The sequence below is a fragment of the Balaenoptera physalus genome, assembly GCF_965194825.1.
Source record: "Balaenoptera physalus genome assembly, chromosome: 19".
Classification (NCBI taxonomy): Eukaryota; Metazoa; Chordata; class Mammalia; order Artiodactyla; family Balaenopteridae; genus Balaenoptera; species Balaenoptera physalus.
In genome coordinates this window covers 51,232,329-51,259,702 of record NC_138900.1, presented here as the reverse complement: position 1 = coordinate 51,259,702, position 27,374 = coordinate 51,232,329, and the positions used below count along the sequence as shown (strand labels likewise).

Here is a 27,374-nt window from a genome sequence, read left to right as displayed (position 1 = left end):
ATCCAGCCAACAAACTGCCATCAGGGTAACCCCAACAGACTGACTCCTTATGTCAGGCTCGAGTCAAAACCTTGAATCAGTATTCAAGGCTCACAATAATCTGGAACCTTCCCACCTTTCTCATAAATTCTCCCAACCAGTGATTTTTATTTATTTTTATTTGTTAGCAAAGGAATCATGTATCTATAGTTTGAAACACAAACAGTACTACAGGAGATACAATGAAAACCAGTGTCTCCTGCCTCCTTCTCCCCACTGCTGATTTCTGCTCCCCAGAGGCAACAACTACTTTCAGCTCTTGACTGCTTCTTCTATTGACAGTCGTACTTCTAAATAAATGCTTACTCCATAATTTCTTGATTTCTGCCAAATTAGATATTACTTATGGACTTTCCACTAGCAAAGCTGAGGATTTAGTTCTTGTACTCCACCCCACAACACACACAATGCTCTCTCCTCCCCCATCCTCCCAATTTAGAAAACCATCACTAACTCAATATTCAGAGTTTGGATTATGACTTTGTAGAATACTATACATACATTTCCTTACTTGTACACCTTTTTCTTTTTCTCTAGAGTTAAGAACTGCGTGTTTCATTCTGCTTGGTTTTCAAGGACCTATCACAAATTCACCCCCAGATTCTGACAGGGCTGGTGGCCTCCCAGGATCACTCAACTCTGGGCCTCATTTCTCCAGGCACCCTTTGTCCAGCGTGGACAGCTGTCCTCCAGGCCTGCCTGCTCTACATTCCTGCCCTGAGTCATCTTCCCTCACCCTCCTCTTGGCCCCTGAACTGAGTCCCCTGTGTCCTGCATCTCAGGACTTCTTTCTTTGTTTCCTCTTGTCTGGTAGAAGAAATCACCTAGGAGTTCCTGAGAAAGGATGCACCAAAGTTAATTTTTTGAAACCCTGCATGTCCGAAGATGCCTTTATTTCAACCCTCACACCTGAGTGTTAAAATGTCTAAAAGTTGATTTCTGGATTCACTCAGCTGTTTCACTAGAAGATCCCCAAATATCACAATCTGTAGTTTTCTTCCCTTAGACTGGTCACTTTCCCCAGCAAAAAAAACCTTCCAGTCTTTACCCTGGAGACAGCATCCTCACTTAATCCCTTTTTCCTGAGTTCATCTCTGCCTTCGGCTATGGCTGTGTTCTCCACGCTGGTTCTACTCTCCCAGGAACTTCTTACACTAGCAGCACTCACGTGGCTGTGCGTGCGTGTATGTGAACATGTGTGTGTGTGCATGTCTGTGTGTGCACACATACATATGGCAGAGGGTTGGGAGCGATGGCTGACAACCTAGAAATCTAGCTGTTCCCTGCACAAATTTTAAACTTCCAAGTTTTTTGTCTCATTACACATACACATACACATTCACACACACACCCCATATGTCTCTGATCGCTGAGGCTTTCCAGGGCTCCATGGTGCAAACTGGCTGCCTTCCGGGTGGAAACCCCACACCGGAAGCTTGGGTTTCAGCTTTCGCAACTCTGCCATTTATCCATCAGCAACTAAACTCAGATTACAATCTCCCATATGCTTTTTCTCCTCTTCCATTCCTTTATCATTATACTTTTTTATAACCTTTATTGCTATTTTAGTGGGTTTTCAGGAAGGAATGGAAATAAACACATGTTGGATCCATATGTTTCACTAGAAGTCCTCTGCACTGGTGAATTTCAAACCTCTACGCAGCATAATCACTCTTGGTTGCAGGTAGAATCTTACGCAGAGTTGCAGGTAGAATCTTACACAGAATCACAATCTACAAAAACAGAGCAGTGGCTGGAGGCCAGGTCAGCCCTTTCATGTTGTTTGGTTCCAGGGGGCATCTGCACCAAACCCAGGGGCCTTGCTGTACACACTTTGAGCATCTTTGTTTCACACAAACCCTCCACTCCAGCAAAACTGCTCCATGCATCATTCCCGAAACACAGCTTTTACATTCACACTGTCCTCCCAACCTGGATCACCCTCCTCTTCTCACTGAAGTCCACCGCTCAGCCTTTCCTAAAGACCAAGTCTAAGCCCCCTGTGAGGCCTCCCCAGTACCATGCTCTATGGTGATCACTCTCCCTGCTCACCTCAAGTTTGAGAACCACCTAAGAATGACTAAACAGCAAATTATTGCATTCATCCTTAACTACCAGGTCCAATACTTTTTTCTCCTGGATAAAACGACTGGTCTTCATACAAGTGTCCCATGGGTGGGACAGAAGGGGATGGCCATGATAAACTGAATCCTTTGGTTCAATCTCGCTCCTGGATGTCTAGGTCTGCTGATATAATGGCTCCATCTGTAGTTTCAAGGTTGCTCTCACCATGGTAATACTTCCCCAGGGCGGAACTTCTCCCATTAATTAACAATGAAACCTTGAGCATTCTGTTCTCTCTGGGTTCCCTATTACATAGCAGAACTAAGTGCCAGGGGCTTAAAGGTCTGGGTCTAAAACTCAGGAAGAATTCATAGGCTATAGGGGGTGCAGAGGCTGAGCCATCTCACAATAAAACATTAAAACTATCCTGAAAATAAGAAAGCTGGGTCTAGTATTCCACCTCAATACTTAAAGAAGAGTAAATCCTCAGCCATTCTTAGATGATACCATTAAATATCTTCATTTAGATTCCATTCAAATGTTCACCAGGTCAAGGTCTAAATAACTTATAGACCAGAGAGGTTAAGAGGCAAGCAACCAGCACACTTACAGAGTTACCACCGCTTTTAAATATGTGTGTCACAGGGAGATTGGTTCAAGATGGCGGAGTAGAAGGACGTGCGCTCACTCCCTCTTGCGAGAGCACAGGAATCACAACTAACTGCGGAACAATCATCGACAGAAAGACACTGGAACTCACCAAAAAAGACACCCCACATCCAAAGACAAAGAAGAAGCTGCAATGAGATAGTAGGAGGGGGCACAATCACAATAAAATCAAGTCCCATAACTGCTGGGTGGGTGACTCACAAACTGGAGAACACTTATACCACAGAAGTCCACCCACTGGAGTGAAGGTTCTGAGCCCCACGTCAGGCTTCCCAACCTGGGGCTCTGGAAACAGGAGGAATTACTAGAGAATCAGACTTTGAAGGCTAGCAGGATTTGACTGCAGGACTTTGACAGGACTGGGGGAAACAGAGACTCCACTTTTGGAGGGCACACACAAAGTAGTGTGCGCATCGGGACCCAGGGGAAGGAGCAGTGACCCCATAGGAGACTGAACCAGACCTACCTGCTGCTGTTGGAGGGCCTCCTGCAGAGGCGGGGCATGACTGTGGCTCACTGTGGGGACAAGGACACTGGCAGCAGAAGTTCTGGGAAGTACTCCTTGGAGTGAGCCCTCCTGGAGTCTGCCATTGGCCCCACCAAAGAGCCAGGTAGACTCCAGGGCTGGGTCGCCTCAGGCCAAACAATCAACAGGGAGGGAACCCAGCCCCACCCATCAGCAGACAAGCGGATTAAAGTTTTACTGAGCTCTGCCCACCAGAGCAACAGCCAGCTCTACCCACCACCAGTCCCTCCCATCAAGAAGCTTGCACAAGCCTCTTAGATAGCCTCATCCACCAGAGGGCAGACAGCAGAAGCAAGAAGAACTACAGTTCTGCAGGCTGTGGAAGGAAAACCACATTCACAGAAAGAGAGACAAAATGAAAAGGCAGAGGACTATATACCAGATGAAGGAACAAGATAAAACCTCAGAAAAATAACTAAATGAAGTGGAGATAGGCAATCTTCCAGAAAAAGAATTCAGAATAATGATAGTGAAGATGATCCAGGACCTCGGAAAAAGAATGGAGGCAAAGATCGAGAAGATGCAAGAAATGTTTAACAAAGAGCTAGAAGAATTAAAGAACAAACACCTAGAAGAATTAAAGAACAAACAAACAGAGATGAACAATACAATAACTGAAATCAAAACTACACTAGAAGGAATCAATAGCAGAATGACTGAGGCAGAAGAACAGACAAGTCACCTGGAAGGCAAAATGGTGGAATTCACTGCCGCGGAACAGAATAAAGAAAAAAGAATGAAAAGAAATGAAGACAGCCTAAGATAACCTCTGGGACAACATTAAACACACCAACATTCACATTATAGGGGTCCCAGAAGGAGAAGAGAGAGAGAAAGGACCCGAGAAAATATTTGAAGAGATTATAGTCGAAAACTTCCCTAACATGGGAAAAGAAATAGCCACCCAAGTCCAGGAAGCGCAAAGAGTCCCAGGCAGGATAAACCCAAGGAGAAACACATCAAGACACATAGTAATCAAACTGACAAAACTTAAAGAGAAAGAAAAATTACTGAGAGCAACAAGGGAAAAACGACAAATAACATACAAGGGAATTCCCATAAGGTTAACAGCTGATTTCTCAGCAGAAACTCTACAAGCCAGAAGGGAGTTGCACGATATATTTAAAGTGATGAAAGGAAAGAACCTGCAGCCAAGATTACTCTACCCCGCAAGGATCTCATTCAGATTCGATGGAGAAATCAAAAGCTTTACAGACAAGCAAAAGCTAAGAGAATTCAGCACCACCAAACCAGCTCCACAACAAATGCTAAAGGAACTTCTCTAAGTGGGAAACACAACAGAAGAAAAGGACCTACAAAAACAAACCCATAACAACTAAGAAAATGGTCATAGGAACATACATATCGATAATTACCTTAAATATGAATGGATTAAATGCTCCAAACAAAAGACACAGGCTCGCTGAATGGATACAAAAACAAGACCCATATATATGCTGTCTACAAGAGACCCACTTCAGACCTAGGGACACATACAGACTGAAAGTGAGGGGATGGAAAAAGATATTCCATGCAAATGGAAATCAAAAGAAAGCTGGAGTAGCTATACTCATATCAAATAGACTTTAAAATAAAGAATGTTACAAGAGACAAGGAAGGACACTACATAATGATCAAGGGATCAATCCAAGAAGAAGATATAACAATTATAAATATATATGCACCCAACATAGGAACACCTCAATACATAAGGCAACTGCTAACAGCTATAAAAGGAAATCGACAGCAACACAATAACAGTGGGGGACTTTAACACCTCACTTACACCAATGGACAGATCATCCAGTTAGAAAATTAATATGGAAACACAAGCTTTAAATCACACAATAGACCAGATAGATTTAATTGATATTTATAGGACATTCCACCCAAAAACAGCAGATTACACTTTCTTCTCAAGTGCACACAGAACATTCTCCAGGATAGATCACATCTTGGGTCACAAATCAAGCCTCAGTAAATTTAAGAAAATTGAAATCATATAAAGCATCTTTTCTGACCACGACGCTCGCTATGAGATTAGAAATCAATTACAGGGAAAACAACGTAAAAAACACAAATACATGGAGGCTAAACAATACGTTACTAAATAACCAAGAGGTCACTGAAGAAATCAAAGAGGAAATCAAAAATACCTAGAGACAAATTACAACAAAAACACGACAATCCAAAACCTATGGATGCAGCAAAAGCAGTTCTAAGAGGGAAGTTTATAGCTATACAAGCCTACCTCAAGAAACAAGAAAAATCTCAAATAAACAATCTAACCTTACACCTAAAGGAACTAGAGAAAGAAGAACAAACAAAACCCAAGTTAGTAGAAGGAAAGAAATCATAAACAACAGAGCAGAAATAAATGAAAAAGAAACAAAGAAAACAATAGCAAAGATCAATAAAACTAAAAGTTGGTTCTTTGAGAAGATAAACAAAATTGATAAACCTTTAGCCAGACTCATCAAGAAAAAGAGGGAGAGGACTCAAATCAATAAAATTAGAAATGAAAAAGGAGGGCTTCCCTGGTGGTGCAGTGGTTAAGAATCCGTCTGCCAATGCAGGGGACACGGGTTCGAGCCCTGGTCTGGGAAGATCCCACATGCTGCGGAGCAACTAAGCCCGTGCACCACAACTACTGAGCCTGCGCTCTAGAGCCCGTGAGCCACAACTACTGAGCCCGTGTGCCACAACGACTGAGCCCGCGTGCCATAACTACTGAAGCCCGTGCGCCTAAAGCCCGTGCGCCTAGAGCCCGTGCTCCGCAACAAGAGAAGCCACCTCAATGAGAAGCCCGCGCACAGCAACATAAGAGTAGCCCCCGCTCGACACAACTAGAGAAAGCCAGCGCACAGCAACGAAGGCCCAACGCAGCCAAAAATAAAAATAAAAATAAATAAATTTATAAAAAAAAAAAAAGAAATGAAAAAGGAGAAGTTACAATGGACACCGCAGAAATACAAAGCATCCTAAGAGACTACTACAAGCAAGTCTATGCCAATAAAATGGACAACCTGGAAGAAATGGACAAATTCTTAGAAAAGTATAAGCTTCCAAGACTGAACCAGGAAGAAATAGAAATATGAACAGACCAATCAGAAGCACTGAAATTGAAACTGTGATTAAAAATCTTCCAACAAACAAAAGCCCAGGACCAGATGGCTTCACAGGCGAATTCTATCAAACATTTAGAGAAGAGCTAACACCCATCCTTCTCAAACTCTTCAAAAAAACTGCAGAGGAAGGAACACTCCCAAACTCATTCTATGAGGCCACCATCACCCTGATACCAAAACCAGACAAAGATATTACAAAAAAAGAAAATTACAGGCCAATATCACTGATGAATATAGATGCAAAAGTCCTCAACAAAATACTACCAAACAGAATCCAACAGCACCTTAAAAGGATCATACACCATGATCAAGTGGGATTTATCCCACGGATGCAAGGATTCTTCAATATACACAAATCAATCAATGTGATACACCATATTAACAAATTGAAGTAGAAAAACCATATGATCATCTCAATAGATGCAGAAAAAACTTCTGACAAAATTCAACACCCATTTATGATAAAAACTCTCCAGAAAGTGCGCAAAGAGGGAACCTACCTCAACATAATAAAGGCCATATACAACAAACCCACAGCAAACATCATTTCTAATGGTGAAAAACTGAAAGCGTTTCCTCTAAGATCAGGAACAAGACAAGGATGTCCACTCTCGCCACTATTATTCAACATAGTTTTGGAAGTCCTAGCCACAGCAATCAGAGAAGAAAAAGAAATAAAAGGAATACAAATTCGAAAAGAAGAAGTAAAACTGTCACTGTTTGCAGATGGATTTGGATTGGAAGAATCAATATTGTGAAAATGACTATACTACCCAAAGCAATCTACAGATTCAATGCAATCCCTGTCAAACTACCAGTGGCTATTTTTACAGAACTAGAACAAAAAAATCTTAAAATTTGTATGGAGACACAAAAGACCCCGAATAGCCAAAGCACTCTTGAGGGAAAAAAACGGAGCTGGAGGAATCAGATGCCCTGACTTCAGGCTATACTACAAAGCTACAGTAATCAAGACAATATGGTACTGGCACAAAAACAGAAATACAGATCAATGGAATAGGATAGAAAACCCAGAGATAAACCCACGCACCTATGGTCAACTAATCTATGACAAAGGAGGCAAGGATATACAATGGAGAAAAGACAGTCTCTTCAACAAGTGGTGCTGGGAAAACTGGAGAGCTACATGTAAAAGAATGAAATTAGAACACTCCCTAACACCATACACAAAAATAAACTCAAAATGGATTAGAGACCTAAATGTAAGACCAGACACTATAAAACTCTTAGAGGAAAACATAGGAAGAACACCCTTTGACATAAATCACAGCAAGATCTTTTTTGATCCACCTCCTAGAGTAACGGAAATAAAAATAAAAAATAAACAAATGGGACCTAGTGAAACTTAAAAGCTTTTGCAAAGCAAAGGAAACTACAAACAAGACGAAAAGACAACCCTCAGAATGGGAGAAAATATTTGCAAACGAATCAATGGACAAAGGATTAATCTCCAAAATATATAAACAGCTCATGCAGCTCAATATCAAAAAAACCAACAACCCAATCAAAAAGTGCACAGAAGACCTAAACAGATATTTCTCCAAAGAAGACATACAGATGGCCATAAGCACAGGAAAAGATGCTCAACATCACTAATTATTAGAGAAATGCAAATTAAAACTACAATGAGGTATCACCTTACACCAGTTAGAATGGGCATCATCAGAAAATCTACAAACAACAAATGCTGGAGAGGGTGTGGAGAAAACGGAACCCTCCTGCACTGTTGGTGGGAATGTAAATTGATACAGCCACTCTGGAGAACAGTATGGAGGTTCCTTAAAAAACTAAAAATAGAATTACCATATGAGCCTGCAATCCCACTCCTGGGCATATACCCAGAGAAAACCATAATTCAAAAAGACACATGCACCCCAATGTTCATTGCAGCACTATTTACAATAGCCAGGTCATGGAAGCAACCTAAATGCCCATCAACAGACAAATGGATAAAGAAGATGTGGTACATATATACAATGGAATATTACTCAGCCATAAAAAGGAATGAAATTGGGTCATTTGTAGCGATGTGGACGGATCTAGAGACTGTCATACAGAGTGAAGTAAGTCAGAAAGAGAAAAACAAATATCGCATATTAATGCATATATGTGGAACCTAGAAAAATGGTACAGATGAACCAGTTTGCAGGGCAGAAATAGAGACACAGATGTAGAGAACAAACATATGGACACCAAGGGGGGAAAGTGGCAGAGGGGTGGTGGTGGTGGTGTGATGAATTGGGAGATTGGGATTGACATATATACACTAATATGTATAAAATGGGTGACTAACAAGAACCTGCTGTATAAAAAATATATAAAATAAAATTCAAAAATTCAAAAAAAAAAGACAAAAAAATATATATACATGTTATAAATTCACAAAGTACAAGTGTGCAATGTGTCCCGTTAAAAGTTGATGATTAATTTGTGAGACAACTGGAGAAATCTGACTACTCACTGGGTTTGATGGTGGTAGGTAAATACTGTTAATAATATAGTGGTTTTACTTTTAATAAGAGAACACTTTTTAGAAATATATACTGAAATTTGGATAAAATGATACGATGTCTGGGATGTGCTTCAAAATAATCTAGAACAAGGGTGGGAGAGGGGTGAGTGAGGATTACACAACAGGAGGTGGCAAATGTTTTCTACCAAGGGCCGAAAAGTAAATATTTTAGTCTTTGTAGGCTTTACAGTCTGTATCACAATTACTCAACTCGGCCAATGAGCACAAAAGCAGCCATGGACAATAAGTAAACAAATGAGAGGGGCTGTGTTCCAATAAAACTTTATTTACAAAACAGGTGGCAGGCTGGATTTTGTCCACAGGCCCACAGTTTGCCAACCGCTGGTATAGATGAAACAAGAGTGGCCATGAGTCGATAATTATTGAAGCTAAGTGTTGAGTGTGTGGGCATTCTTTGTCCCACATATTTGAAAAATTCAATATGAAAATTTCTATAGTTTCCATAATAAAATGCTTTAATTTTTTTCTAAGAAGTCAATGTTTATCTTTGGTAAGTTCCCTGGACTTAAAGTAAAAGGAGAAACAGAGTAAGAACTAAGGATGGCAGATTATGAGTGTGATTTCCAGAACGGTAAGGAAGAAAAGGAAAACACAAGCATTCCACTGGAAAACTGAAACTAAAAGCAGCCCATCCATGGAAACTTGTAGGACTGGAAAGTGAGGTGATATTTGCCCGGCACACGCCTGACAGGTGAACAAAACAGAGCACGGGGGTTCTCCCGATGTGTCCACCTCTGACATCCTCTCCCTCTGCAAGCTTCGGAGGGGGAAGTCAGCGTTCATGTTCTATGTAGGAGCCCTTCATGGCTGCTTTACTGGGAGGTGATTCTTTCCTGAGAGCAGAATGCATTCTCTTTCGAAAGCTCTCAGGACTGGGAGACACATGTGGAAAGAACTTTCTGTCCCTGGCAGACAGGGAACCAAACCCCTTCTCCTTGAACTTGGACAGTCTTCCCTCACTTGGAAGCCTCACTCATCCTCTGGTTTTGGAGAACTTAGCTACGTTCTCGCAAAGCCCGCTGAACGAGAAGCACACTGTCTCCAGGGGCTGGTTGGACACAGGGCGCTATGAAATGCATCAACACCCTCTCTATCTTGGCTTCCTTGTGCTCTTTTTTCCCCCAGAGATGCTCTAAATGTTCCTAGTCTGTCCTAGGAAATGAGAGCAGAATTAAAGTAAGTGAGTAGGAAAGGCAATCAAGGGACCCAGGATAAATGTCCCTGGACTTTGCTACCTCTGCAGAAAGAAACTGAAAATCGGGCCCTATAGGATATTTCTGTAGGTGAAATGACTGAGGCCAGTGAGACACCAAGGGCCCCGGAGGCCTCCCCAACCCTCCTTCCTCCAGAACCCAATATCCATGGGGGCTCTGAATACCACTTAAGAAAGCCCATGGCCAATACAACACATGTAGGAAGAAGGGAAAGTAGAAAGAGAGAGCAGAGAATGTAGAAGGGGATGACTGTAGGGGGAGGGGAAAAGAAAGAGAGAAAGGAGGAGAGTGGGGGAAAATAAAGAGATGGCCATGGCAGCGAGTGGTGAAGAAGCTGATGGGGGACTCTTGGTGCCAGTTCTAGAGCCTCGGGTCTTACTGGTCCAAGCCTTACCCTGGAGGAAGAGGCCGCTCCCAGGTGGTGGTCTTGGTATTGTGGTCAACATAATAGACACGCCCGTTGGGGAGCTCTCGCTGCTCCCATCTGCAAAATAAAGTCAAGGGAGGCATGAGACACACCGGTGAAAGGCATATGCCCTTGCTCAAAGGAGTCCTTCACTACTATTAGGCTAATATGAGAGGTAACATCAAAGTTGACATGCAAGACCAACCCGCTGGTCAGACAAGCTCCACGTTGTCATGGATGGTGGCACCCACGTCTGCTTCTTGAAAAAACTATAACAGTTCCCCTTTATGGATTCAAGGTACTAGATAACCCATAGATCATGCTAAATTCCCCTAAACAACCCATATGAATCTACATGGCCATGGATTTTTGTGAATCACTGTTTCTTGGCCATTTCGGGATCAAAGATCCCTTTAGGAATGTGATGAAAGCTTCCAAAATGCACTTACCAACAAAAATGTGTGTGCAATTTCTGGGACTCCTGGACCTCTCCTAAAGCTCATCCATGGGCCCTCCAGCCCTTGTAGCCTACTACCTCTTAAAGTCACAAATTATATGACTATCCCTGTTCTCCTAGAATCATATATATTCATGATCACATTTCTTTTTAAAATACAGGATTCATTTACAGAGGATCTTTAAAAGAGATCTGGATGAATCAAGAAACATAGCATACTGCTATTTATTGGCTGCTCTACCCCTAAGTCTGTGTGTGGGTTATTATGAGATCAGGGTGCGGAGGGTGGCTCATCTGTGCTAACGGCAGAATGACAAAGTAGCAGATGATCCAAAGAGTTAATACAAAGGCAAAATCACTACAAAATACAGCCAAGGACCACCCATCCCCACACTCCTGTTATTCCCACGTTCAATGCAATCTGACAATAACTCCACTTACCTAGAATACAGTAACCTACATATAAGGGATGCAAAGATTTATGTTTATAAAATGATTACCATTTTATGAAGGATGTTAATGGTCCCATTAGCCTTAACACTAGATGAACACAGAAGACTTCCCCCAGCTAAACCCAGTCATGTAGGAATACACAAAACCCACACTCATCTGCCGGCTACCTCACTTTACTGCGTGTTACACACCATACTCACCCACATCTGGTGTTACATCTCCCATCTGATTTCAGAAAACCCTCTTTGTACCACTTCATGACAACACTCACAAGCTCCAACCCTTCCAACACCTGCTTCCACAAGCAAACTTCAGGTCTTCTCATGGAAATGTGCCATATGTACTGTAGTGTTATGATCTCAACCATTTAACATGTGTAGAACTGTGCTACCATCGTTATTAGGTTCCTGTTTGTGTCACTGACAAATTTTTGACTGTTACACCCCTAACCCATTTTTCCCCATAAGCTCTGTGGTTTTTACTGCATGATTTGGCATAGCGTGGTGGTTTCTAGGAACACATATGTTATAGCAGAGTTGACTGTATACTGAAATAAATGTCCTAACTTCTGTTACTAAGCCTGGTGCGTCTACTCAAATAGACATCAGCTTTATTCGATACCATTTCTCACGTCTGATCAGCGGACTGCATTGATAAGCCCCTCTGAGGTTAATTCAGATACAGGTATACGCAAGGTTTTTAAGGCAAAATGGGAAGGGGGTAACCATCACCCACTGAACATCCACAATGAGCTGCAGGCTCATTTTTACTTCATTCAACCCTGCCTTCATCCTTCACGGTGGCACATGCCATCACCATCGAGGGAACTGAGGCTCAGAGAGGCTAAGTAACTCTTACGTGGCATTTAAACTCAGCTCTCTGGGACTTCCCCTGTGGTCCAGTGGTTAAGACTCCACCTTCCAATGCAGGGGGTGCAGGTTCGATCCCTGCTCGGGGAACTAAGATCCCACGTGCCTCGTGGCCAAAACACCAAAACATAAAAGAGAAGCAATATTGTAACAAATTCAATAAAGACTTTAAAAATGGTCCACGTCTGGACTTCCCCGGTGGTCCAGTGGCTGAGACTCCATGCTCCCAATGCAGGGGGCCGGGTTCGATCCCTGGTCAGGGAACTAGGTCCCACATGCCACGACTAAGAGTTCACATGCCTCAACTAAAGAGCCCACACGCTGCAACTAAGACCCGGCGCAGCCAAATAAATAAATAAATAAATATTTTTAAAGTTTTTTTTTTAAATGGTCCACATCAGAAAAATCTAAACAAACAAACTCAGCTCTGACTCTCTAGCCCATGAGTTTTACCACGTCACTCTGAAAGGAAAAAAGGAGGAAAAGGAAGGGCAACTGGAACTTATAAGGAACCCACAACCCAGCAGACAAGGTGCCAGGTGCCTTTCCAAAGCCCACCTCAACGTGAACAGCTTTCCCTAGCACAGGAGTCTGGGTAGGGGGACCTATAGGATCAAGACGACTGGGGAGAAATTATAGTAAGTCCACCTAGTTAATTTCTAGGCTCCATTTTAATCACAACCCTCTGCTCAGATACAATCTATGGGAAGAGGCTGCACATTTTGCACCACTGGGAGGCTTACGCCTCGGAGCAGTGAGGTCTGGTAGTTCCATACTCTCTCCTTTCAAAAGGGATCAACTACTGTGTTGAGGACCGGAGTGCTATAAACACCATTAAAATGAGCTCGAGAACATTTTCTCTCCTGGGTATTCCCACTCAAGGTTCTGGTTGAAGCAGATACTGGCGACTTGGCCCAGGTGCCCTGGGTTCCTCCCACTGCAAAAGGAAGATTCATGCACTTCAGTCAGTATTTTATTGAAAGGGCAGAATCTTCTGACAAAACTGACCAGGTGAAAATAAACACAGGGTAAAGTTAAAGCTCTTCTCCCTCTCGATGCCCTTCTGAATTAAGACAAAAGAGTAACAGATATTGCCAGCTCAAAAGACTGGTAGGGATCTGGAGGGGACCCTTCAGCAAAAAAGGCTAACATACTGTGATTTCACACCAGCTCTCTAAATTCCTCCTGTCTGCTGGGTGATCAAGCAGCAAATCCAATACCCTCTTTATTCATCTGAATTTGGAAATAAGGAAAGTCTTGAGAAAGATACTTGGCTTAAGGGTAAGTACTGAAATATGGAAGCTCCTCAGGGCAAGGGTAGCAAACCACTCTTTCATAACATTTGCTCCTAATAAAGACTTAAGGAGCTGAGAATTCCTCAGCATTTCCTAAGAAATTAGCTCTATCCTTCCTGTCCTTGGCAATTTTGTGGCACAAAAGCACCAATAAAACAACTTTGCTCATTTTGCAGTCACTAACTGGAAAACTGACCATAATTGGTGGGTGGGGCTGCCCCTTGAATGAAGACAAAATATGTGTTGTTGCAGTTGGAGAGAAAAGGTGCTAAAACACATTTTTTCTTTATTCCAACAATTCTTTTGTTACAAATTTCATCTTATAACTGGTCTCGACTTCTGGCTTCTTTTCTATTTCATTTGAGGCAAGGAGAAAACTTTGGTTTTATTATACTTTGGCTAATATTTTCATTTGAAGATGGAATAATTCTTAAAATTCCATGAATTAAAGGCCTTGAATTGACACAGTGGTCTTCCTGCACTGCCAGAAAGGAAATCGGTGTGAAGTCCTCTTTGCTTATATTCAAGAGTTATGATGGCTCCTCCCAAGCCTTGACAAGACCTGTCTATCCTGTCTTTGATCCCAGCTGATCCTAGAAATGAAAGGCTCTCTTTTGGGCACCGTTATTGTCCAGCGAATCTCAGTGTCCTTCTATGAACCCTCTCAACTGGCTTAGCTAGAAAAATAGTTACCAAGAGGAACGAGACCTTTCTTCCATTACCTTTTTTTTGATATCTACATTCTTCCTTTTAAAATTGGACTCCTGCTCGGATTAAATGTCCATGTGGGTCCTCCCTGATCCGTGACCTGGCCTAACTGCTTTTCTTAGAGAACTCTCAACTCCTCCCTACCTGCACGGCTCCTCAGAATTCATACAAATCCCTCCCCTCCATTTGTGTAGCAGAGTCGGTCGATTCTATCGTCAATCAAACGAGCCCCCGGATTCTCATTTCTCCTCTGTAACTGCTGACCCATATAGATTGAGCCTTCCGACTGTCTTGGTTTGGTCTCCCCATGCCAAGAAAGTGATACTGGCAGTGACCTTTCATCAGCACATCCCTGGCAGGGGTTAGGTTTCTGAACCTTATAAGCATCTTCTTCATGCTGAGATTAAAAGGCTTTTCAATCAAACTACCCATGGGTCTCGATACTGCATCCTGGTCACGTGGGTCATATCCTCTCCCACTGAATAGCTTTCTTTGATGCTCTCAGAAACAGTGTTCAAAGCACCAAGCTTGATTCAGGTCCCTTCCCAACACATTGCTCCTTGGCTTTCGATGTATAGCCTTTAGTTGGACCATGGACTACACAGGGTCTTTCTATTTTGAAAGTACTTAAAAAATCGTCTCCAATTTCAATTAATCTCTGTACTTTTTTTTTTAACCTAAATTCCCTTTGCTCCTATGGATTTTAACTGTCCTTTATTCAGCTTGTAATAGGGAAGAGCAAATCTGACTCCATATTAGATCAGTTTCTTTTACTTTAACCTTAGTGCTCTGTTGCCTGTGCTTAGTCATGCTGGCTCTGCACCTTTTGCAAAAGAATGTTGCCTATAGCCTAAAATATACAGGATAGCCCATTCTCAAGACTCTGACCTTTAAGAGGCCATTCATTTAGAGATTAAAAAAAAGTTGCAGAACAGAGAATAACATTTGTCTTGTTGGAGGTTTACAGGAACATTGTGACTTGACCTACAGGAACAGTGTGACTTGACCTAGCTGCAAAAACAAAGGATTCCAACACCAAGAAGCCTGAGACAACTAACCATGCCCCTCCCTCACCTTACCTTTAAAAGTGCTTTGCTGAAACCCTTTGAGGAGTTCAGGGTTTGCTGGGCACAAGCCACCCATCTCCTTGCATGGCCCTGCAATAAACCTTTCTCTGCTCCAAACTCTGATGTTTCGGTATTGTTTGGCCTCACTGTCCATTGGGCACACGAACTTGCGTTTGTTAACAAGTTGTGTATCTTCCATGCCCATGCCCCCATCCCCCCCACCATCATCGTTAAAAAGGTAAAGGATGGGCTTCCCTGGTGGCGCAGTGGTTGAGAATCTGCCTGCTAATGCAGGGGATGCGGGTTCGAGCCCTGGTCTGGGAAGATCCCACATGCCACGGAGCAACTAGGCCTGTGAGCCACAACTACTGAGCCTGCGCGTCTGGAGCCCGTGCTCCGCAACAAGAGAGGCCGCGATAGTGAAGAGGCCCGCGCACCGCCATGAAGAGTGGCCCCCGCTTGCTGCAACTAGAGAAAGCCTTCGCACAGAAATGAAGACCCAACACTGCCAAAAATAAATAAATAAATAGATAAATAAAAGATTACCATTAAAAAAAAAAGGTAAAGGATGAAAATCTCAATTCCATTATTAGGATGGCATCCAATCATTTCTCCCCTATGTTATTTGAAAGGAAATTGTCTGGTCACTTAACAGTGACCACACTTTTTTTTTTTTTGGATGCACCACGCAGCTTAACGGGACCCCGACCAGGGCCCTCGGCAGTGAAAGGACGGAGTTCTAACCACTGGACCGCCAGGGAATTCCCTGAACCACATTTTCTTGTGGAAGGTTTCCTAAAAGGTCTTCAGGAAATCAATTCTCAGTTACTTGCTGTTACAGTGTATATTCAACCATCCTGATCAACACACTTCTTGGTCAGATTCCCCTAAGTTTGGACAGAATCACAGTTTCACCAAGAGTCGGATTAAATTGGGAAGGAATTTAAAGCTGGACAATCCGAGGATTTCAGGCTAGTATCAGAGATGATATCACCACACTCACAAATTCTTAGTAAGAACATTATTAATTTGTATTATTTATAATTTGTTAATAAATTTTATTAACAAAAGCACTGGGCATTAGTAAAGCTGACTCTCATTCAAAATACACTCTCTCCATCAGAAAACAAAGTCATGCCAGAACACTTATGCACCAATAAAGAAAAGATGCCTTGCTGGTTACTTGGACAAAAACTAAACTTCAGAAAAATACACTGAAAGTATTTAGGTATTCTTAAAGCTGCCTATGTAGAAGTTCAACTCCCCTCAGGCAAATATTACAGGGAATTCATATTTTCTTACTTCATGCTCTTATAATAAATTCTAACTCTGAACCAAATCCTATTCCCCAACCTCTGGCCACTTCCTGGGTGAACGGTAAGATTTATTTCCCCTGTAGGGACATTGTCAGACTGTTTTATGAGTCAAAAATCTGTGTGCAGCGGAACACATCTCCTACTCACTGTTTTCATTGCTTCAGTAGGTCCTCTGTAAACTGGGTAGGAAGTGTGTTAAACTCAGACCTTCCCCCAAGAACCCTTCTTGAAATACTGAGCTTTCCTTTAAATCCAAGCACACTAACCCCCTTTTTAAAACTATCAACAACCAGCACTTTATGCCCCTTAATCACAGGGGGGCACAGTAGTAGCTACAGAGGACTCTGAATTAAGGTCTGTTTTTCTTCTCTTTCTTCTTCACCCATCCCATTTTCTTTGCCTTGGAAAAGTCCCCAAAGCTCTTCAATGGAAGATGGCAACTGCTTTCGGGACTTCCCTGGTGGCCCAGTGGTAAAGAATCCGCCTTCCAATTCAGGGGACGTGGGTACGATCCCTGGTCAGGGAACTAAGATCCCACATGCCGTAGGGCAACTAAGCCTGTACGCCACAACTATTGAGCTCGCACACCTCAATGAGAGAGCCTGCATGCCACAAACTACAGAGCCCATGCACCCTGGAGCCTGCGTGCTACAACTAGAGAGAGAAAACACACATGCCACAACTATAGAGAAGCCCGAGTGCTGCAACAAACAGACCGTACCCCGCAATGAAAGATCCTGAGTGCCGCAACTAAGACCCAACACAGGCAAAAAAATAAAGAAAAAAAAAAAAGATATGCTCTCACAGACAGGCAAGACAATTCCTAGAGACGGTGTCTATTAAAAAAAATTTTTTTAACATTATTGCCGATTTTAAAAACTGTGCAGATAAGTTTGGCAATGCAGGGAAATAGGCACTCTTAAAAATAGTGAGGGACTTCCCTGGTGGTCCAGTGGCTAAGACTCCAAGCTCCCAATGCAGGGGGGGCCCAGGTTCGATCCCTGGTCAAGGAACTAGATCCCACATGCTGCAACTAAAGATCCTGCACGCCGCAACTAAAGATCCCACATGCTGCAACTAAGACCCGACGCAGCCAAATAAATAAATAAATAAATATTTTTAAAAAATAGTTAGTGGGAGCAAAAATGGGTATACTCTTTCCTAAGGGTAATTTGGCAACTCAGTCAAAAACCTTTCCTACATGAATACCCTTTAATTCAGCAACTCTGTTTCCAGGAAATATCCTAAGGAAATAATTATGTGTCAAAGATTTAGCTTTAAGTGCATCCATCACAGTACATTGCAGCATGTTACAGAAAAACTGGAAACAACCTAAATGCTCCAAAGTGGAGGATTAGTAAAATAAATTATGTTCATTCTATAATGGGTATTCCATCATTTAAAATATCATTGTGGATAATATAGATTTGTACAGATGTTTACAATATATTGGGTAACAAAAATAAGTGAAAAAATAACATGCATAAGACAATCAAAATTTTGTTTAAAAATTATAAAAATATACTATTTTTCATTAAATCTAAAATGCCACCAATTGTTAAGATTTTTAACATACCACCAAGAAAGAAAAAAATGCTGCCAATTAAACTATGACACTCCAATGTTTGTAAATCACATCTTGATTTTAAAGAAGTTAAATGTGAAATAACATGCATATCAGAATCTACAAAACATGGGGGCAGGGGGATCATGTATGCGTGTAAAATTTTTACAACATCAGAGAAAGGAAGTATTTCAGACAGACACAAAAGGCACGTGAAAAAGATGAACAGATTTGGCTATCTAAAAATTTGAACTCCTGTACAATAAAAAGCAACATAAAAAAGTGAAAAGACAAGCCACAGACTGGGAGAAAATATTTGCAATGCACATAATTGAGAGGGGATTAGTATCCAGCATATATTAAGAAATCCTGCAGATTAAAAAAGACAGATAGCAAACAGAAAAATGGATAAAAATATATGAATAGACAATTCACAAGAAAGGAAACTCAAGAACCAAATTAAAAAAACATGTAAGAAGAGGTTTTCAAATTAAAACCAGCAAGAGATACCCTTTCACACCAATCAGACTGGCCAACATGAAAAAAAATCTGACAATTCTAAGTTTTAGCAGGAATGCTATGCGTGCTCACGGGAGCATGAACTGGTGAGCTGACTCAAAAAGCAATCTGGGGCTTCCCTGGTGGCGCAGTGGTTGAGAGTCTGCCTGCCAATGCAGGGGACATGGGTTCGCACCCTGGTCTGGGAAGATCCCACATGCCGCGGAGCAACTGGGCCCGTGAGCCACAACTACCGAGCCTGCGCGTCTGGAGCCTGTGCTCCGCAACAGGAGAGGCCGCGATAGTGAGAGGCCCACGCACCGCGATGAAGAGTGGCCCCCGCTTGCCGCAACTACAGAAAGCCCTAGCACAGAAACGAAGACCCAACACAGCAATCAATCAATCAATCAATCAATCTTTAAAAAAATAAAAAACATTAAAAAAAAAAAAAGCAATCTGATAGTGTCTACTAAAACTGAAGACCTTCATCTTCCTACAAAGAAGAAATCCTAGTTCCAGTACTTGCACTGAAGAAACGAACATGCACACAAAAAGGCATACACAGAAAAAACTTCACTGTAGCATTGTTTATAAAGGCAAAGATGTAATTATAATATAAATAAACACAAATATAAAATGTTATTTTTTATATTTTACATTTATATGATATAGAATATACACAGTAAATATAAATAAATTTTAATTATAACATAAATAAAATTTTACCTATTCATACAACAGAAGACCATATGGCAGTTTAAATGAATGTACCAAGTTCCATGTATCTCTGTATATAGGGAATGGGACCGGGGAGGGGTTCACAGGGACTTTCAACTTTATTGACAGTCTTCATCAAGAGGTTAAAAAACAGGGGGAAGGTTTATAGCAAATGCAGCATAATGCTAAAGTTTGATACGGCTGGGTAGGGGAGCCCACAGGTATTTCTTATATTACTTTCTATTCTTATCTGCATGCTTAAAATATTTTACAATTAGAAAATAAATTTTAAAAGCACATACCCTAAGACTGTCAAAAAATTTTGGTAGATGTGTGTTGACGTGTACATGTCTGTATATGTGGTCTTGGGCAAACTGCTTAAGGTTTCCTCATTTGCAAAATAAGGGTGAAAGTAGCTACTACACAGAGTGCTGTGAAGACCGAAATAACCCACGTATGAAACCTAGCACTCCCCAGCACTCTGGAAACATTTAACACATGTTAACTCTCACCAATGATCAGGCAAAAAAATACACAAGGTGCATGAAAAGCACCAGTGGTCAAATCTAGGTGGGTGTGTGTTTGTTATTGCTGTTGTTCTACTTCTTTCTTCTACTTTTTTTTCTAAGTTTTCCAAAAAAAAAAAAAAAAAAAACCTGTAAAAAATTGTAAGAGCTATTGAGAATGAAAATACTTATCCAGTCATTCAACAAACACTTCTCACTCCAGCTCCCTAGGAGCCAAATACTATGCTAAGTGCTGGGAATACAAAAACCCAATAATCCCAACTCCTGACGAGCTCTCAAGAAAGTGTAGTAAAAAATGAAAATTCCTAATTATACATGAATACATACATATAGCAGGGCGAGAACTTCTCACGGGCCAGCCCCAACAACAGTAGAATCTTTGGAAATAAGGCTTTTGTCCTGAGATGAGGAGGAGGAAGCCAGGAACATGTATTATCTGGCATTACCTAAGCATGTAATACTCCCTGCAGAGTCAAGAACTAAACCATACTACTTAGCAAAAAGGCACAGATTCTCCAGTATAATCCTTTAATCCTTTGCTACTAAAGTATGGTCCATGGCTCAAACTGTTACTATTCAGCAACCAGAAAAGTACAGAAGCTTCTAGATGTTTAGAAACTTTTGGACCAATTTGACATCGCCACAACATCCAAATATGTGATCTGTAGATCTGCCTCACTGAACAGAACAGAGGACAAAAGTAAAGGTTCATAAGAGATTGAAAAAAAAATTAAAACAGAACAAACAAAACCAGAAGGAAAAAAAAAAAAAAAACAAGGACTAGTTCTTCACAGACAGTTTCAGAAGCACTGCTTTAAAACTCCTTGGGTAAGGATCTTTGGCTAGCGCCAAAATTGAGTTTGGAATGAAATTCAATGGCAGCAGCTGGTTTATAACTTAGCAGAAAAGCTGCAAATTCCAATGTCTCTTAAAGTGTCTCTACAAAGAAAACATCAAAGAACTCTTACCAGGTTGTCATCCTTGATAGTGTGTCAAGGACCACCTGGAGAAAGGACCTCTGGGTCTCCATTACTGGGCCTGGGGGTAGGGGAAGATGGCAAATCAAACAGATCCAGAAATCACCCTCCTCAATTATTTCTACTCTGAGGCAGGAAACGGCCAGGGCAGCCAATGACTGCAAGAGGAGAGGGATGGTGTGAAGTGGCAGTGCTGAGGTAAGTCGGCAGAGTCCAAACACAACGGCCTCCCTTATGTAAGAAACCACAGCACAGCGCGGGCTGCCAGGGTGAAATAATGTGCCTCTGTGTGAGAGGGCCTGGGCGAGCTGCAGAGCCTGGGACGCACTTGGAGTTTATCTAAGCCATGTACACACGGTCTGTTAATGAGCATTTGGTCCCCAAAGTGGGCTCCCTGCTGATAAAAACCAGATGCAGGCCCAGCTGATCAAAGTGGCCTCCCTCCCCACTGCCCACTGCCTGGACCACTATCTCACCATGTCTCCCGAGCCTTCCTGGCACCCCCTCCTTTAACGGACATTTGCCAGCTGAAAACACCATGCCCTTCCAACTAGCTTCTTTCGTGCTAATTAAATTAAAAGGTAGGGAAAGCAGGAGGGTTTGGAGACAGGGAGAGAGAGGAAAGGGATAAAGGGTGTTCTATTTGGATTTATGTGGCCCAGTTTTTGGTGGCCTTCGGTCACTAAAACACACAGACAGACGTGACATCTTTATGTCCAGTCTCATCTGCTGCAAGTTTCAGAAAGGCAATGCAGCAACTGGAAAAATAAGCCCTTGGGATCCCCAAATGAACTGTGCCCGATCCCTCTGTAAAGGCGATTGAGAAGGTAAGGTTAGAAAGAGACAAAGTCAGCTGGATGCCATGAAAACGCAGTCTAGCATGGCTCAGAATGCCTTAGCAAAGGGGAGACATGGTCCACAGTGTCTCCCAGGGCGTGAGGACCCCTAGTGAGCAAGGAGGAGCATCCTGACCCTGTGAGAGATTCATACTTGAACCCAAAGCCAGACAACCTAGCCTAGTTAGTAACCCCTTAGGGTCTTGTTCTTGGGAAGAAAATGCAGTATTCCTGTCATAGTTCCTCTTTATTTGAGGCATCAAAGAAGCAGAAAACATTCATCCAGGTGGAGAAAAAAAAAAAAAGATGGCATTTAAATCGATTCATTAATTCACTACAAGTATGTCTTGGGGGCCGACTTTGTGCCAGGCTTCTTGCCATCTTGGCGTTTACAGCCCAGCAAGGCAGAGAGACGCAAAACACGCAATTACACGTGTGAGAAGTTACAGTACACAGGGTGGTCTGACCCTGTCTACCGGGGATCGAGGAAGGATTCCCAGAGGAAGTGCTGATTAATCTGAGACTTGAAAATGGATAGAAAGTAATGGACAAAATGGTGAGGAAGGTTTCAGAAAGGGTAACCAGCATGGCAGAGGGTCCCAAATCCAGAGAAAGTGGGGTACATCTGTCAAACTAAAATAAGTTATGGCTACAGCTTAGAGAGCAAAGCAAAGAATGTCTTCCATGGAAGGCTTGAGGGGTAGATGAGGTCCTACACTGCAGGGCTTTTTAGGTCTTATTAAGATTTGAGAATTTATCCCTGAAGACAATAGGAAGCCATTGCAGCATTCTAAGTGGTGAAATGTCATGCTCAGAGTTTTATTTAAAAAGGTTAAAAGTGGTCCCCTGACTCCTGAATGCAAGATACCAGAAATAACAAATATCATATATTAACGCATATACGTAGAATCTAGAAAAATGGTACAGGTGCACCTACTTGCAAAGAAGAAATAGAGACACAGATGTAGAGAACAAACATATGGATACCAAGGGGGGAAAGGCGGGGGTGGGGTGAACTGGGAGATTGGGATTGACATATACACACTACTAGGTATAAAATAGATAACTAATGAGAAGCTGCTGTAGAGCACAGGGACCTCTACTCAATGCTCTGTGGTGACCTAAATGGGAAGGAAAGCCAAAAAAGAGGAGATATATGTATGCATATAGCTGATTCATTTTGCTATACTGCAGAAACTAGCACAACATTGTAAAGCATGTATACCCCAATTTTTAAAAAAATTTAAAAAATAAAAATAAAATAAAATAATTTCAGAAAAGTAAAAAAAAAAAAAAGATACCAGGAAAAGAGGAATAACTCATCTTGTCTGAATCTCCTAAACTTGTAAATAAGCTAGGGCGGGGACGGTAGGTCTGTGAATTGGAAGGCTCACAGTGGAAAGTGCGCCCTTTCTGGCTTGCTGTCACAGAGCCGAGAACTGAAAGCCTGCCATCCTCACCGCCACACACTCAGCAGTGCCGGTGGCAATCTCCAGGCCCTGAGACAGCCCGCAAAGTACCCGAGCTTCCAGTGGGCACCTGGAAGTCCATCTGGGCTGGAAAACTGGGTCTCGGTACCCTTCTCTGGACCACTATACGTGTTCAAGTGGGGAGGGGCGGGGTGGGGTGGGTAGGAGAACAGGCTTCTCTGAGCTGCTCAATCGCCAGACTCAGAATAAAGGGTGTTTTCAAGGCCTGGAGTTTTCCAGCTGCCTGGAAACAGGAAGAGCCCAATCCAGGAGAACAGTAACCCTCACACACGCCCTACATAAAGACCCGTTGAGCCATTAGCCCTAATTGCCTGTGACTGACACCAGGAGTGAAGCCCGCCCTCCAGGCATTTGCTCAGTGGAAAGCAAACAAACAGCTCCTGGAGCACCCGGAGAAGCCATCTTCTCTCCTTTCTGCCAAAATGATTCTGCCCTGTTCCCCCCAAATTATATACAGATTTCAAATTATAAACCAAACAAAGGTCTTTCAAGTATTCCTTACCACGTAGGAAAGAGAAAAAAAAAAAAGAACGCCTCTGTAGGGAGGAGTTACACACAAGCAATTGCTTATGAATCTTTTCACAAAATCAAAAACTTCACAAAAGACTTTTTGGAGCCACCTCTCAATACCCCCAATTCTCTCCGGGTTTGAGGTATTAAAAACTATTTGCAATATTTTTCACGTGTTCATTGTGTTTTATTAAGAAATATAAGTTAAGTTGTGTGCCAAATGCTGGGGATCGCAAATGCCTTCGGATTTAGGATTTTTTGCTTAAACAACGGGGTTTTCTAAAGTGGTTTAAGAACAATACAGAATGTTATACATCAAGCAAGAAACCATCCATCCTTCCCTTTTCCTCTGTGAATCACCCACGCACCACCACCACTGGCCAGACCATGGTGACTGTGGTGATATGGACATTGGTTTCCTCAGTACCAACTGATAACCAGGATGGGCATTGGGACCAAAACGGGACTGGCCCTGAAAGTGAACAATAGTCCTGAGACAAGACTCTGTTTCCCAGTTCAGAACCGTCTGTTCCTTTATGGTTCCTTCATACCCACTTAAAAAATATCATTCACCAGGTATAACACCCACCATTGGGTGAGGGCTTCATATACACTGGCTTATTTGAGTCCCTTAACTTCCTGGGGAGAAAGATACGCATGATTATTACCTCCACCTTACCGAGATGGTAAGTCATGCAGGCAAAGTCATAAAGGGTTGAGTGGGCAGTTAAACCCAGATCTACTTGATTCCCAGGTCCATGCTTTTAATCTCCACTCGCTTTTGGCCTGCTGGGGCCGTCTTCTTGTCATCCAAGGCCTTCAGCATCAGATTTAATTCTGAACTAAAAGGTGGCTCCAAGAAAACCAGGAGCCCGCGCTAACGTCAGCCCCGGCCATGGGAATAACATACAGTAATATTCAGAGCCTGAAGTCCTCCATGGGCCGTTGAGATAAAATGCAAGGGAGAAAAGCTGTTTTCTAGGCAGGATCTAGGCAAATCCAGTGATGCTGGAGGGAAAAATGAGCTCCTTGTTCCATAAAAGCCACATTCTTTGAGTCAAGCTGTGCATTTCAAGTCACGGTATAAGGTACCATTGATTCTGCCCTAGATGATTTAGATCCTTTTCAAGATTTATGCAGAACGAGCAGTTCTCCCACACCTCCCTTGTTCCTATGCATGGCAGCCTCCCCAGAGACTACTAGCCACCAGGTAATAAATAACCATGTTGTTTCTGCCCTGGTGAAGGAGCCTCAGTTTTTTTTTATTTCAGGGGGTGGGGAGGGAGGTGCTGCTGTGGGACAGAAGGCTACTCACCCAGCAGGCAGAGCATCAGGGGCCTGGGCAGCCGCCGGGAGCTGCTGGGTGCCCGAAGTGCTGGCCTCCTCTCCTTCCTCCGGCGTGGCCATGGCAGGGAGAGTCGCGGTGGCGGGGTTGGGGACCGCACTGGATGCCACAGCAGGCGGGGACGCCACAGCAACAGCGGAGGGTCCTTCGGGGTCAGTGGCTGCAGTGGGTTCATCATTCACTGAAAATACAGGAACCGTAGTTTAGAGATCAACTCAGCGTTGTGTTCACATTCACCAGGTTTCTCGCTTAACGTGGTAACACAGTACCTACAAGGTGACTGTACATGTTACCTGGTGACGGCAAAAAGTTTTACAGAACGTAACTTTGGAAAGGACAGCAAGTCAGTGAGGGCCTGCCGGAAGAAAAGTGGGAGATGGAGCTGAAATAAATAGATTATTAAATATTACCTCTTTTATATAACTTCACTACATTTTTCTAACATGCCGTGGTTACGTTTACAGCGATAAAAGAGGAGCAGGAAAAATAATGTACCAGGCAAGTGTGTTAGTGCTACGTGGAGCAAGGCCAAGGCCAAAGCCAAGTTTATAGGGTTGTATACTTTTCTTTGTCACTTGTCTGCTAGGCACAAATAGCACCTTCCTTCAAAAAGCTCCATACACACTAAGAGGTAGAAAACTTCCAATAATGTGCTTGTTCTTTTAAAGACTCATGCTCAAAGTGGGGGGCAAGGATTAACACCCTAGACAGAAAAGATGGGGCTGTGAGAGAAGGGACTTGTCTCCAAGGTAACAACAGACAAAGAGACAGAAGTGAAATAAGCTGATTCCTGAGTCTCCTCATTTTTCCATTCCTTTGATGATCACTCATGTTCACAAGGATCCCAAGGCACTGCAATATCCTCTCACTCAGAAAGGGATCAAACATGGTTTCAAAGAATTAAAATTCTTTGAAAATGGATAAGCCATAAACAGAGAATTTTCTACATATGTGATTGCATATGTGTACATGTACACTAGAATTTCATAGGAAAACCCCTTGGTTTAGCCTCATCTTCCTAATTCAGAAACTCTTTTTGTGGTTCCCCTAACAAATGGCTATCCAGATTGAACATTTCTTCTGACAAGCACCTTGTTACAGAGGTTTCCACTGTTGAACAGATGTAGCTGCCAGAAAGATTTTTCTTATGTTAAGCTGAATTCTACTAGATGGTTTTAGTCCCCACACCCCAAGCAATACAAAGTAAGTATCCGGCCACCCTGTTTCTCATTCACCCTCTCTATTCCAGTAAAAGGCCTACTATTTCTTTAATGTCTCTAGGTTACTCTCTTCTTATGACCTGGCTGCCCTCTTGTAGATATTTTCTTCTATTGCCTCCCATTTCTAAATAATGGTATCATGAACTGAACGTAATAAACGAGATACCATCAGACCAGCAGGGTCAGATTTCCAATATAAATGATATTAGTTATAGTTATAGAACACCAGTATGTGCCAGCCAAAGTACACATCATTGCTTTTTGGATTATCTCATTTAAGCCTCATACACAAGCCCATTTTACAGTTGAGGAAGCTGAAGCTCGAAGAGGTTAAATAACCTGCCAAGGTCACAGGGCACCTAATTCACACCCCTGCTGTCTGCCTCCAGAGCCTGAACCCTCACTCACTACACTCTACTTCTCCCTCTCTGCGCATCCTCTAATGCAGCCCGGGATTATAATAACTCAGAAGCAACCACATGAGCCTGTTGGCTAACGTGAGACTGGTGGTCAGCTGAAACTAAAATTTCTTCACATGAGATGATGCCAAGCTTGATCTTAACAAACAGCAAAGAGCCTAGGAACTACCTACGATTAATTTAAATAATCTGCTTTCTCTTCAGTATATGAAATATTGTCTGGCACACAGACTAAATTAGTTGTTTAATAAATGACTATATTTTATGCAACTGATGTTTCCCCAACATAAATGCAAGAATTTTTATTTATATTCCTAGTCTATCTCGGCTGAGTTAGTAAAACACAACAGATGGCAATTCTTTTTATGCAAATCTATAAATTTTACTCAATTCCAATGAAAAAACCATCATGACCTTTTTGAGAACTAAATAAATTCATTCTAAAATTTATAAGTAAAACTAAACACAGAAGAATAGTCATAAAAATTCTAGAGACGAAGAGTCTT

At 42.3% G+C, this 27,374-nt stretch overlaps 1 protein-coding gene across 1 annotated transcript in view; it reads right to left on the bottom strand.

Annotated features, from left to right (window-relative positions):
• Positions 1 to 27,374, bottom strand: part of WWP2 (WW domain containing E3 ubiquitin protein ligase 2) — a 148,304-nt gene that overhangs the window by 24,078 nt on the left and 96,852 nt on the right. Inside the window, exons 8-9 of the mRNA XM_082436155.1 lie at positions 25,200 to 25,410; positions 10,589 to 10,678 (exon numbers count right to left, since the gene is read on the bottom strand). Coding sequence (XP_082292281.1) covers positions 10,589 to 10,678; positions 25,200 to 25,410 — 301 coding nt within the window. The remainder of the gene's footprint in view (positions 1 to 10,588; positions 10,679 to 25,199; positions 25,411 to 27,374) is intronic.